This window comes from Indicator indicator, chromosome 1 (genome assembly GCF_027791375.1).
Source record: "Indicator indicator isolate 239-I01 chromosome 1, UM_Iind_1.1, whole genome shotgun sequence".
NCBI lineage: Eukaryota > Metazoa > Chordata > Aves > Piciformes > Indicatoridae > Indicator > Indicator indicator.
Genome location: NC_072010.1, coordinates 69,759,845 through 69,774,067, shown reverse-complemented (window position 1 = coordinate 69,774,067; position 14,223 = coordinate 69,759,845). Strand labels below are relative to the sequence as shown.

General features: G+C 40.6%; 1 protein-coding gene across 28 annotated transcripts in view; it reads left to right on the top strand.

Annotated features, from left to right (window-relative positions):
• Nucleotides 1-14,223, top strand: part of MAP4K4 (mitogen-activated protein kinase kinase kinase kinase 4) — a 171,823-nt gene that overhangs the window by 115,505 nt on the left and 42,095 nt on the right. For all 28 annotated transcript variants that reach the window (XM_054388490.1, XM_054388630.1, XM_054388648.1 and 25 more), the window contains exons 7-12: nt 48-178; nt 4,166-4,220; nt 6,531-6,609; nt 8,596-8,771; nt 9,451-9,523; nt 9,981-10,191. In XM_054388490.1, the coding sequence (XP_054244465.1) occupies nt 48-178; nt 4,166-4,220; nt 6,531-6,609; nt 8,596-8,771; nt 9,451-9,523; nt 9,981-10,191 (725 nt within the window). The remainder of the gene's footprint in view (nt 1-47; nt 179-4,165; nt 4,221-6,530; nt 6,610-8,595; nt 8,772-9,450; nt 9,524-9,980; nt 10,192-14,223) is intronic.

Genomic DNA, 14,223 nt, shown 5'->3' with positions numbered 1-14,223 from the left:
CATTATTTTTCCTCTCTTTTTTTATTTTACTCTTTTCCCACCCACAGTGGATTTTGGTGTGAGCGCTCAGCTGGACAGGACAGTTGGCAGGAGAAACACTTTCATTGGAACTCCGTACTGGATGGCTCCAGAAGTTATTGCCTGTGACGAAAATCCAGATGCTACGTATGATTACAGAGTAAGAGAGTCCTGTTCACATTGAAAAACAAAATCTCCATGAACAATGGTAGACATTGGGACTTCTTAGGCTTCATAGGAATAATACTCTGTTACGTAACTACTTCTTATTAGAGGAGTATGAGGTATGGGTCACTGTCACATCATGATCTTAGTAGTTGCCGTTACTTGTGCTATGATGGCTTTGAGACATAAGAGGTGTTGGATTCAGCATGTTGTAGGTGATCAGAGAAGCCAAAAAGGGGTTTAACTGATAATGCTTGTGTTCTCTGTATATGATTGTACTTTAAATTGTGTTAGACTGTGTCCCAGTTATTGTAGTAACCCAGAACAATGCATTTTAGGTGTTGCCTTAAATAGAACCTCTGTCTGGAGAACCAGTGAAGTACAGAAGCCATTCTCTGAACTATGCCTATTCCTGATTTCAGGATACATATACATGTTGATAAAAATGTATCCATCACAACACTTCTCAACAGAGATAGTTCTTTACATAGATTTCTGCATACTAAAGATTTAATTACTGCAAAATAGTAATTGACGTAATTTTCACTACCCTTAAGAATATTATGTATGTGTATTTAAAGTGAAATTTCTCTAGTGAAAGGAGGCTGTAATCTTAAAAGTTCTTCTCAGCTTGCTTTAATGAAAGCACAAGGAAAGAAAAAAACGTGGAAAATATGCTTTCCAAAAAAATATTCACTTAGACTAATGCAGCTGTTCCAGTTTTTAAGAAGGGCAACAAAGGTATCAGAAAGTCTATGATTAAGCCCTTACAATGAATCTTAGAGCTGAATATCAATTATGCCAGTTTGCTGAGACTGGAAGCCATCAGTATGTTTGTGTATGTTGTAAATCTGTTTAAAAAACCTGGATTGTTTGAATTGACATTTTTGTACTTTTTGACTAAGATTGATCAGATTGATCCTTCTCCTCTTGGTTAAATTGTTTTTTTACAGCAGCTTATTGTATGGAAGATAAAAATGTGTATCTTTGCAGATGGAGTTATTAGGAGAGAAGGGAGGATCTTAAATGATCTAATAAAGGAGAAACCTCTTTGCAATGTTTGCTAATGCAGTAGTGATGTGAAAAATAACTCCTTCTGCTTCTGAAAACACCTTTTTATTGTTCCTAATGGACCCTGTAAGGTGTTCTCCCTGAAAAAAAAAGTTTGGAATATTTTGTAAGATCACAAGGCTCTGCGATTTAGCTTAAATGGCTGAATTGGACCAAGAGAGAAGATTGCCTTGCTGGATCTGAAAATGCAATGGCTAGAAATGCTTGTAGTACAAGAAGAGCTTATTTGCTCGTTAGTTTTGACTAATTTTGTAAAATAGCACTATTATGACCAGAAATTAAGACAGCCTTGCTTAAGAACAGCTCTCTTTTAGCAACCTCCTCCAGTGTTTTGCTCCTTAAGATGCAGCAATCTCTGGAGCTGATTCCTTGCCAGGTCTCTTCCAGCTCTTGCATGTGTTTGACCCTCTTGACTGTCACTCAGTGTCTCCCCAGTCAGAGGTGCTGGCCAAAGGTAGTACCTTGAAAGGCTTCCACTGAAGACTCTTGTTCCTAATGTTTCAGTCAAAGCTGAGATAGTAGGGAAGGGGCATTTGCTTTGGCTGTGCAACAGAGGGTTCTTGAAGTTTTAGCAATGATGGTACTCCTCTGGATAAAGCTATTATTTGATTAGTTGGACTAAAAAAGTTCAAGAGTTGGATATATTTCATTCATGTAGGTGTTTTTGATTATTTACTGGTTTAGAAACTGAAAAAGACCTGCTAGGTTTTAGTTTTTTTGCTCTGTAGTCTTCATTCTCTTTTGTTTTCTCCACCTTTTGTTTGGGGGAACAGACACAGTGTTTTCTGTAACTCTGCTATAGAGAAATCATAGAATAGGAGTTTGGAAGGGACTTGAAGGATCATCTGGTCCAGACTTTCTTTGGAAAAGCATGGTCTCGACAAGATGGCTCAGCACCCTGCCCAGCTTATGGAGTGTCCGATGTTGGGAACTCCACCACTTCCCTAGGGAGATTATTCTAGTGGCTGATTGTTCTCACTATGAAAAATTTTCCTCTTGTTATCCATTCAGAATCTTCCCAGGAGTAACTTATACTCATTAACCCTTATCTTTTCCATGTGACTTTTTGTAAAAAGGTAGTCTCCATCTTCTTTGTAGCCACCCTTTAAATACTGAAATACGGTGATGAGGTCTTCCATAAGCCTTCTTTTCTCAAGGCTTAACAAACCTGGTTCTCTCAGCCTTTCCTCATATGGCAGGTTCCCCAGTCCCTTGATCATCTTTGTGGCCTTTTCTCTGGACCCTCTCTAGCCTGTCCACATCTTTTTAGTGTAGCAGGAACCAAAACTGAACACAGTATTCCAGGTGTGGCCTGACACATCCCAAGTAGAGTGGGATATTGACTTCATTTTCTTTGCCTGTGGTCCCCTTGTTAATGCAACACAGCATCATGTTGGTTTTCTTTGCCGCAGCAGCACACTGCTCGTGTTGAGCTTATCAGCTACTGGGACTCCCAGGTCGCCTCAGGCAGACCTGCTTCCCAGCCAGGTAGATTGCAGCCTGCGTGCCAGATATTACACTTGTCCTTGTTCAACTTTGTAAGGTTCTTGTTAGCCCACTCTTCCAGCCTATCCAGGTCTTTCTGCAGAGTGTCTCTCCCTTTCTAAGTCTCCACTTCTCCACTCAGTTTGATATCATTGGCAAAATTCATCAGGGTATGCATGATCATCCAGATCACTTGCAGAAATACTAAAAAGCTTTGGGCTCAATATGGCTCACTGGGGGAGACCCCACTTGTAACATGTTGCCAGTTTGAAAAGGAGCTACTTAACAACCACCCTCTGGGTGTGGCCTGTCAGCTGGTTCCCCACCTACCACATAGACCAACTGTCTATAACATCACACATTAGTTTCTCTGGGAGGAAGTCCTAGGGAGCCCTGTCAAAAACCTTAGATGAATTCAGGTAGACAATATCCACTGCTCAACCCGCATCAACCAAGCAGTTATTTTGTCATAGATGGTGGTCAGGTTTTTCAAGCATTGTTTACCCTTGGTGAATCCATGTTGGCTTTTCCCAATCATGTGCTTTATTTAATTGGTGATAGCCCTCAGGAGGGTTCATTTCATTACTTCCCAGGGACTGAAGTGACTGGTAGGCCTATAATTTCCCGAATCTTCATTTAAGCCCTTCGTGGGACATTAGTCTTCTTCCAGTGTTCTGGGATGTCCCTGGATCTCCATGACTTCTCAAATGTTATGGAGAATAGCCTCACATTGACATCAGCCAGCTCTCTTAACATCCTTGAGTGGATGTTGTCAGGGCACATCAATTTGTGTGGATCAAGTTCTTCCTTCAGTGGCGATAGGTCTGTGATTGCTTTGATCTGGATTTGAGTTCTCAAGACCTGAGGCCCAACAGTGCTGGTAAAGACAGGGATGAAGAAAGCATTGAGAGCCTCTTGCCTGTTCAGTATTGCTGGTGACTAATTCACCTCTCCTGTTTAACAGCCGGATGGTATTTTCCTCCTGTTTCTGCTTGTTGTTTACACACATGAAAAACCCTTCCTTGTTGTTCTTAATAGCTCTGGCCAATTTCAATTTGAGCTGAGCTTTTGCTTTTCTAACCTCATCTCTGCATGCCCTGGCAATGCTCTTGTTCAATCCTTTGCAAACAAAGGAACATTGAAAATTCCTTTGTTTCATAGACAGATTTCAAGCAAATGTATTTTTTCATCGTCATAATGTGAGTACATTTTTCTGTGTTACTGGAAAGGATTGTTTGCATACTCCATATAAATACACACACGCGCATAGGTATCATATCAAATCAGGATTTTATGATGCAAGAAAAAAAAACCATCTTATTTAAATAGCCATGGCATTTGATTCCAGTCTCTGTAAATAGTACTGTCTTACTCTCTGAATGGGAAAACCCACCTACTAACATATGTTTTCTGTCTTTTTATGCAGAGTGACCTTTGGTCGTGTGGCATTACAGCCATAGAGATGGCAGAAGGAGCTCCCCGTAAGTGAGATGTGTGTTTCTCCAGTGGGCTGATTGAGGCTGAAACATATACTTGGGAGATGCTGGTTGTAATCTAAGCCTAGTTTTGAGGTTTCTGAAAATACCCTCATGTTATTTCTGTTCTCTTTGGTTTTGCCTGCCCTATAAATATGAAATCCCATAAATAGCAAAGCTTTTGATAAAGATAGGATTGTGTTTAAGCTCTGCAGTGCAGAGTTCAGTAACTTAATTTCTATAGCAGGAATATTTGGAAGCTAATCGAGTGTCAGACTTCCTTCCTATAGGTAGTATATTGTGTTTTGGAGCTGTGTCCCAAATTGTGTATTGCCTGGCCTGGGATGTTGAAACTTCAGACAGGGAGTGGGGCAGTGGGGCCTTGAGAAAACTGACCTTAATGAAAAAAAGCTTCTGTGGCAATTGTTTCTGTGTCAGTCTTGGTAAACTGCTTCTCCTTTTATTTCTACTTGTTGGTGGGTGGTGTTGATCTTCCTTAGCAGTGACATAACTTCAACTGTAAATCTGTCTTCAACACAAAGTATTGAACTTAATGTTTCCTGCTTGAGGATACTTATCAGTTGATAGGGGTGTTTTCGAGAGAGAAAAAAAAGGCACAGCTTTTTTTAGTATCTTTTCCCCTTACATACCTTCTGAATATCAAGGCAGAAGCAGGTATGTGTGAGGAGAGCAGAAAAAATTAAAAAGAAAAAAAATTCGGCATGTATTTTGGCTTTTAATGGTAATTTTTATGGAAGCCCTTCCTGAACTAGCAAATATGCTTACCCTCACCCCCAACTGGAGCTCTGTGTTTAAGAGATAACAGCCTAAGGTGCCTAAGAGTTAATTAATTATTTTTTTAAAAAACATATAAACAGCCACTGCCACACCACAGGTGAGCTCGAAACCTCTGTCTTTAAAATAGTAACGTTGAAATAAAGTATTGACATTTTCCTGGCTAATGTGCTGTCTGATTTCTTTTGTTGTGACTGTTAAAGGAAAAAGTATAAATTGAATCACAACATTCTCGTTTGGATTCATGTTTTAGGATGTCTGATGGGTTGGGTTAGTTTTTGGTTTGTTGTTTTTTTTTTTCCCCTAATTGGCTGTTTGCATGAATGCCCATGTGAGGGCTGCTCCCAGGATACCTGTATTAAAAGCATATGAGCTACCACTTGACCTCCTTTTTGCCATACCTTTTTTTTCTGTGCACTGGGTTGTCTGGACAGCTTTCCATTAAGAGCTGTGTGTGGGGGTTTTGTAATATTTTTTCATTTCCAAACCAAAGCAGAGCTTAACCTTTCTTTGTGTAAAAGCACAGGAGGGGCTTTTGAGAATTAAGCAACAATCCAGTGTAAACGCTGAACAGCTCTTGCCTTGGTCTATGGTCTGGCATGTGAGCTCTGCCTCCTCCAGCAGCAGCTGAAGAGTCCCATCCCTGAGCTTGGTGTTCTTACAGCATCCAAGTGCCTTCTCTGCCAAGCGTAGCTCCTTATTTCTGAATCTGGAATCCTCTTCACGTCAGTCTTGTTCATCCTGAATTTCCATTGTGTGGAAAACGGTACCTCTTCCTGCAGTGATCATTCAGTCTGAGACTGATGATGCAAGAGGCCAAACATGAAAGATGCTGCAGACAGAGAATTTACTTCTAGTGATCTTTCTGGGGTCTCCTCTCTCCTTGCTCCCTTTTTCCCCTTTGTTTGCTGTGTTGTGGTGCTTTGCTGTGGAACAGGAGGAAAGGTTGTCTGACAGGGATCCTGGACTCCCAATAAGCATCTCCTGAGACCAACAGGACTGGTTTTGGACAAAAGTAATGAATTTACATTTCAATACTGCAGGGAAACCTTTTCTTTCATACAGACCCTCTGATGCTTCAAAACTGTCAGAAAGTCTCCAAGTCTGGAGAGTAAAAATAGAGTGTCTTCCATAATGAGAGAGAAGACAGGTAGAGGGAAGTTTGTATGAAACTGTAACTATGTCATTCTTTCATTTGCCGTCACCATCTCCCAATATTCTGTTGTCCACAATGTAAGTTAGATGAAGGAGGGCCATGCACAGGTGTTCCCATCATGGTTGATTCTGAAGTTTAATCCATTCCTTGATCCTCTTTCTCTTTGTGGGGCCACGTTTGCCACATTTTGCTGAGGAACTGTTGTAATTTTGGGCTAATTCTGTGAGCTGTGTTGCTGTCTGCAACTGCTGCATGTGCAGTTGGGGTGGTGGGAATGGGTGTGGAAGCTGAAGCTGTGGTATTGACAGAGTGCAACTAAGTCAACTTTTCTATGTTTCTGTTTGGTCATGTTTTCTTTCCTTCAGCGCTTTGTGACATGCACCCCATGAGAGCGCTCTTTCTGATACCCAGGAACCCTCCCCCACGGTTAAAATCCAAGAAATGGTAGGTATTACTTATGTCTTGTTTGTCGCCCTTTTTGTAGTGTGATGTTTTCTTGTGTCTCTCTGAACATGCTTTTTTTTGTTACCATGTCCACAGAACTGTAAAGCAATTTAAATTAGCAAAAAAGAAATTACTCTGTTGTTGCCTTCTGTGCCATTGAATCAAAGCATGAAATAAAAAGTAGGCATTGTTAATTTAGTTCTGTTTGTCCCACAGAAATTTTATCTCAAATTGTGTGAAAACAATTTTTAAAAAAAGCCTTTTTTTTTTTTTGACAGAGCAGCATCTGTATTGAGGTGAAAAATAGGTCCATGTTTTAAAAAATAAACTCCCACAACACTCTTACTATGCAGTATGTTTTCTCACATGGATCGTAAGACAGAAACAGAACAGTACTACAGTGTTCTAGCTGCTAAGTTGAAAGGAGCTATTAAAACTAATGAAGGCTTTTACTATAATTATTGTAAACGATTGGAATTGAGTGTGTGCTTCTTGCCAGCTGAGAAGAATCCATTAGTATTGGAGGATTTCCTCCCAGTTCCTAGTTAGAACTGGCACATATGAAACAAACACACTCTAGAAAGAGTTTTTTTTGTAGATTGAATGTGATCACAGGATGCTGTGATCCTTTCAAAGTAATGATGTGATTTGACTGCCTATTCAATGTCAACAGAATATAAACCTGCCTACTTGCTGGGATTGGTCTTTGCCTGGATTGACTTATTTACACACTTGTACTGTCAAGACTCCCTCTGTCATACTTGCTTTCTGCATATGTTAAACGAGTAGAGATGCGTATGTAATATTTGCATAAGCCTTTCATTAACCTTTTTGTTTAGAATATTAACACTTCAGGTGTGAAGAATGAAAAACAAAAACAGGCCAACAATGAAATTACCATGCATTCAGCTTCTTAGATTATGATAGGAAAGTGAACCAATGGATGAAAACTGTTCTTTCTACACTTAACTATGTAGTGGAAGTATTTGCTGCCCAAGCACAGCAGCAGGTTGAGAGCACTTAGCAATCTAAAAGTAACTCTGAGAAAAGCGAACACTGCTGTGACTCAGCTGTTTTGGTAGTGTGCTCAGTGGCAGGTTATGAGGAAATAGGAAAAACAATGAAAAATGCAGCTCTGGTTATTTTCGTTACCGTCATTTTGCAAGGCAGTATTTTTCAGTGACTTATTTCTGGAAAGGTTGTCTTTCAACAGTTCAGATGAAGTGCAAAGTTATGAAGATGGTGCTCCAGCTTAGCTAATTCCCATACCCTGTCAGTTCATGTGATGTGCAGGAGGAGCTCAGTTCAGTTCATGCCCTTAAATTTCATCATTGAGAATGCGACCCCAAGTGCCTGTGTTGAACAGACAACATTGTTCAACACTTATCCATTGTTCTATGGGTTTTTTTTTGTGTGTGTATCTTCAGGTAGAAACCAAAACAATCTTAAATTCTTGCAGACCTCTCTCAGTGAGCCCAAGCGCATATAAAAGCAGTATGTGCTGCTTGTGTCAGGGGAATGTTGGCCACAGTTTTTGCAGCTTTCAGTACAGCTGTTCTGAAGCAGACATGCCCTTAGTATGGGCAGGTGGAGGCACATCAGGGCTGCCCTGCCTGTGCTCCAAGCAAGCTGGATGCTACCCAGCTCTGATCCAGAAGCAGCAGATCTGGGTTTGTATGATTTGCCTTCACTAATAGATCCTGCCTTTCAGGGCAATTATACCTGTGAAAGAGGACACCTGTGTGAGGTTCTGCCGAAGCACTGCAATTATGTTAGTGTCGTCCTGTGTCTGTGCAGCCCAGTGGTCAGCATTAGCACACTCAGCTCTGTTTAGGAGGCACGCTTGCAGACAGCACTTGTATCATGCTTTGGGCCATGATGCTCTTTGAGGAAGAACACTAGACTTTCAGGAAGAACAGAAAAAATGTTCAAGCTGAGTTGTAATCATGATCTTGTTTTGTTTTGTTTTCCTCCCTACTTTTTCAGGTCAAAAAAGTTTTTCAGCTTTATAGAAGGTTGTCTAGTAAAGAATTACATGCAGCGACCTTCTACAGAGCAACTCTTGAAACACCCTTTTATACGTGACCAACCAAATGAAAGGCAAGTCCGAATCCAGCTTAAGGACCATATAGACAGGACCAGGAAGAAGAGAGGAGAGAAAGGTATGCAGCTGCTAAAAGTCAAGTATTGCAGCTTGTTAAAAATGCACATCTTTGTCCTGCTTTGCATTCTAAACCACCATCCCTAAAAAAGCTCCAAAGCCTTGCAAGGCTCTTTTTGAATTCATGTTTTGACTATCAGCAGCCTTTTAGTTTTTGTTCTGTCCTCTACAAAGAAACTATCAATTTCAAGTGTCTTATTTTCAGTTAAGTTAAATTTTACTCATTTCTGGGTCACTGCCCCTTCCATACAAGCATTAAACAGCATTTAGGAGGATACTGGCATTTATGCTTTTCCCTTTTTTGGTCTGTGGTAGATTTGCTGCAGGAATGGTGCCACAAATCAGATTCACAGGAAATAACCCATCACAAGAGCTATGAGGCAAATGTCTTGGGTTGCCTATTTTCTTTAGTCAGGTGATGCCAAGGTTCTCCAGATGTCTTGTCATACATGTAAAACTTGCTGTTGCTCAGGGAATTTCCTGCAAGCCTGCTGTGGAGCACTGTGCTGCTTTACAAGTATGGGAAGATAGGCTTGTATATATAGAATGAATTCCAGGGTCTGTGATGTATCTTCTCAGTGAAGGATATAGGAACAGGTTCATTAAGTCACTACTGCAGCTCCCTGCTGTCCTAAAATTAAAGATAAGCACTATCAAAGCCTTTGTTTATTTTCTGTTAGATGAGACAGAGTATGAATACAGTGGAAGTGAGGAAGAAGAGGAGGAAGTGCCTGAACAAGAAGGAGAGCCAAGGTAAGAATTGCCTTTGGGGGGGGCTCTGTGCCAAGTAGGTTTGAAGGTCTGTGATTATAAATCAGGAGCACACTAAATTTCTGTATCTAATTAGGTGCACACACAAGCCACACAAACCTCGCAAAGGTTTGAATACCTATTTTGTGACTGCTAAAGGTTTTAAGGCCCCCTGTTATATGGCTTAGAGCCAGCAAGTTCTGGGTAGAGGGAGATTTGTGGCAAATATGATTGGTCAGGATCTCCACAGCATCAGAGTTGGTTCTTATTTTGCTTGGCCTCATTTCACACCTTCAACTGAGAGCATCTGTTTATATATCCAGTGTCTTCACTCTGAAAGAAATGAGATTAAAATTTAACCTCAAGCTATATCTTATTAATGTTCTCCTGCTTTGGCAAAGGTATTTAGTAGGCCATCAGGATTTATTGTACAGGAGGTTTTAACTTCCTCTTATTGCAGTTCCATTGTCAATGTGCCTGGAGAATCAACCCTCCGACGTGATTTCCTGAGACTGCAGCAGGAAAACAAGGAACGGTCCGAGGCCCTTCGGAGACAGCAGCTGCTGCAGGAGCAGCAGCTCCGTGAACAGGAGGAGTACAAGAGGCAGCTGCTGGCAGAGAGACAGAAGCGCATTGAGCAGCAGAAGGAGCAAAGGAGACGGCTAGAAGAGGTAAAGACAGGAGACTAGAGCTCAAGGGGCAGAAGCCCCTCTTCTACTTGTTTTGAATTCCCATGCCCACTTAAAAAGAGTTCCCAGCAGGCCCAGCACATCTCAGGAAAGAAAACAACACGTGCAAATCTGCTGGCAAAAGCAGAGCAAAGCACTGTAAATCCACGTCTGGCTACTTAAATACAAGCTGTCTTCTAAAGCCAAAGCTGGGTTATTTAAAGGTGTCTGGGGGGAACTATGAATGGTCACTGTTCCAAAAAAGAGACAACATGTCTACATTTTAGGTAGCTGTAGAGAAGGACAGACCTTAATAATTATCTTATGGGGTTTTTATTTTTTTTTTTTAAAGTGCACAATGCCTCAGGATTACCTTTTTTGATGGCTATGGCATGCTTCAATTTTCCCTTAAAAGCTTTGTCAAACATCTGTGTTTGGCAGTCTTTCATGGTAGGTAGAAGCCCATTTTTTATGTATTACCGCCACATGCATAGTAGCATGATGACTAAAAGCCACCTAGATTTATAAATCAGTGTTAAAATTATAATTCTGCAGAAATTACAAATGTGTAAATCACAGTTTTGTGATACAAATATGCAATTTGTGTACACTACTGGAAGATAACAGAAATTTAATCTGCATATTACAATGTTGTTCTTTCATACATTTTGTGTGTCATGGTTTAACCCTAGCTGGCAACTGAACCCCATGCAGCCACTCTCTCACTCCCCAGTGGTGGGATGGGGGCGAGAATCAGAAGGGTAAAAAAGAGCAAACTTAAGGGTTGAGATAAAAATGAGACAATTGGTAAAGCAAAAGCCATACATGCAAGAAAAGCAAACCAAGGAATTCATTCACCAGTCCCCCATTTGACAGACAGGTGTTCAGCCATCTCCAGGAGAGCCAGGCTCCATCATCATGCATAACAGTTAATTGAGAAGACAAAACACTGTGGCACTTGGGCATGGACCCTTAACGATGTCTTGGGAGGGAGGAAAGAGACATGACACCCTGAATGTACCCCACCTTCCTCCTTTTCCCCCCATCTTTTATTGCCGAACATGACATCATGGTGTGGGACATCCCTTTGGTCACTTGAGGTCAGCTGTCCTGGCTGTGTCCTCTTCCAGACTTTCTGTGTATTCTCAGCTTACTGACAAAGAAGCAGAAAAGTCCTTGACTCTGTGCAAGCATTGCTCAGCGATAACTAAAACACCCCTGTGCTACCGACACTGTTTTCAGCACAAATCCAAAACACAACCCCATACTAGCTACTGTGACAAAAATTAACTCTTATCCCAGGCACAACCGGCACAACCTCCTAGGATCTCATGTGCATTTACATATACGCAGATGGAATATGCAGTGTGAGCTTCAGAGGTGGGAAGATTTCAAAACAGTTTTTCAGGCCTGAGGTGGCTATGACAGAGTTGAAGTGAAACCAGTCCTCTGGCTCCTCAGGAAGTGTAAGGTCAAATTCCAGTCGTCCTTAAATGACCTTCTGCTTGAGTCTCTGTTTCAACTGTTCACTTAGCAATGATGGAAAAACTACACCCACTCTGGTTTTCCAAATCCTGGTAATGTTTAACGAGGACAGAACCAGGACCAAATGTTGATTTGCATCCCGTGATGTGTTTACATAACAAATAATACAAAGTTCCAAATAGCTTTCCAGGTCACATAATGCTCCTTATCCCTCTTTTTTTTTTTTTAACATGCAAGTGAACTTAGTGCTGCTCTAAGGAGGGATTGGTGGAAAAGAATCAGCCACACATGAAGCCAGGAGGATGGAGAAGGGGAAGGCATATAAACCCCATTTCTCTTCTATTCCTTCCCCACCCTTCTGAGATTGCCAAGATAAACATTGTAGCACTTCCAACTTTTAGATTCTAAGTCTGTAGGATTTTGTGGGGGAGCAAATAATAAAGAAGCTAGGAAAATAAAGTATTTTATTAGTATTGTTAAAGGTAAGCAAAAGTTGAGATACTGCTTAGCCTCTGAATTTTCTTGTAATTTAGGAGCCAAGGATTTCTTCTAAGTGCCCCTTTAATCTCTAAGGTTCTTCAGGCAGTACTTTTTGGCGAGGAAGGGGATTATGATCAATTTATTTAGGTCATTTAACTTTAGTAATCAGTGCAATCCTAAAATCTGGAGTTTCTTTTTACAATAAAGAAGATGCTGCTGCTGGAAACAAAGCAATGCATATTTTTGCTACACAGGGCTGAACTTTCAGGGGATGCTGCAAAAATCATTATATAATGAGCAATTGAAAAGAAAAAGTAGTTACCTGAAGATTGTATTTAATCGGTCCTGCTTTTTAAAATCAAAACAGAACTAACAACTTCCACAGTCACAAGATGAGATGTAATGTAGGTTGATATATTGCTGGAAAACATTACACACTAAGCTATATAAATTTGCAAGAGAGAAGGTTTTACCTTTTATTGAGTCCATAACCCTTTCCTAGTTCCCCTGGGAACATAAATACAAATGATGAGCTATAAAGGTTTTCCTTTTGCAGATGATGGGCAGGCATACTGTTAATAATTTTAAAAAAGGCTCACATGTAGCTGTCAAAAAAAAAAAAACCCACTTAGTTTGTTGGATCTTGCTTTGGAAAAATGTATGATCTCAAGTGATTTTTACAAAACAACAGCCAAAACAAGGTCGTTAAGATGGGGGAAGGGTGGTAGACACATATTTAGATAAACATCAGCATTGTGACACAATTGAAGGCCAAAATACTGCAATGTTGTCACTTTGTCCTTAACTCACCCCCCCCCCCCACCCCCGTTTTGATGATGCCAGTAAACAATGAAGAGCTCGGTAAGGTGAGCTGACATTAGTGTCGGGCATTGAATCTTTGGGCTTCCATCACTTTGTTGATATTTCTACCAAGCCTTGCTTTCTTGTAATTTTAGCTTTTGTAGAGTGAGTGTATGTTTGGATATACCTGTTTGGGTAGAATTTTTTTGCACTAGATAATCTCCCTGGATAAGTTGCTTATATTTCACCCGCCTTCTCTTCCCTGCTGCTGCCCCCCGTTTCCTAAATTATAATTGAGGGCTTGTTCTTACAATACTGGCACAGAGCCTAGACAGTTTTGACCGAGACTGCGAAAGGAACAGAGTTAAGGACATCTGCCAAAACCTGTAATTCTCAGTAGTATTAGAGAAAAGATTACTTTTAAAAAGGCGTATAAGTGACTTCTAAAACTCATTGTTGCAGCAACCTTATAATTTGTGTGTTACTGAGGAGATGGAAGTGATACATGGTCAAAGTACCAAAAAAAATAAATATTTTGGAAAGGGGATCATTTGTCCTCCTCCTGCCTTTTAACAAAGAAATCATATAAAGATTAGCTGCATAAATATTATCTATGTGGCATACGCTTAGATGGTTAAAACAAGACATCTAAGCTGCTCCTGGCTCTTTGATTATGTACCTGTGTTTCTGTTAAATCCACACAGAGACACCAGTGCATAGTGTGACATGTATCTTGCAAAACTGAGTCTGGTTTGGGAGATTCAGAGTTAGGTATGGTGGAGTCCCATTTTGTGTGGACCTCTACAGTTCAGGATAACTTCATTAAAGGTGTCTCTGTGCCTGGTAATGAAAACCTAAGATGGATGTTTTTGAAGTGGCAGGTTATATAGTGCCATTGGCAAGTAGTAGAGTCCTGTGGAAGCAGATTTGTGGAGCACAGTAATTAAAGTGCTGAGGACCCAAAGATTTCATGTGTTTAAAGACAGGAGGAGTTCCTTTGGATTAGCTGAGGTCTAGACTGTGTGCCTGCTTGTGGTTGGAGTGCATCTGCCTTTTTAATTTCATCCAAAAGGAGTGGTTGGCACTCCAAGACATCTTCAAAATATGTAACAAACCTGGGTAAGAGGAGATGATTGGATGATTCAGTTCAAAAGAGCACTCCTGATCTGAACCAAGGCGCTAATGTAGGTGTACCTGCAGGCTAATTTTTGCCAGGGCTTTGTTTCTTTTACAGAAGGGAAGATTATTTGTATCTACTCAAATTGAATT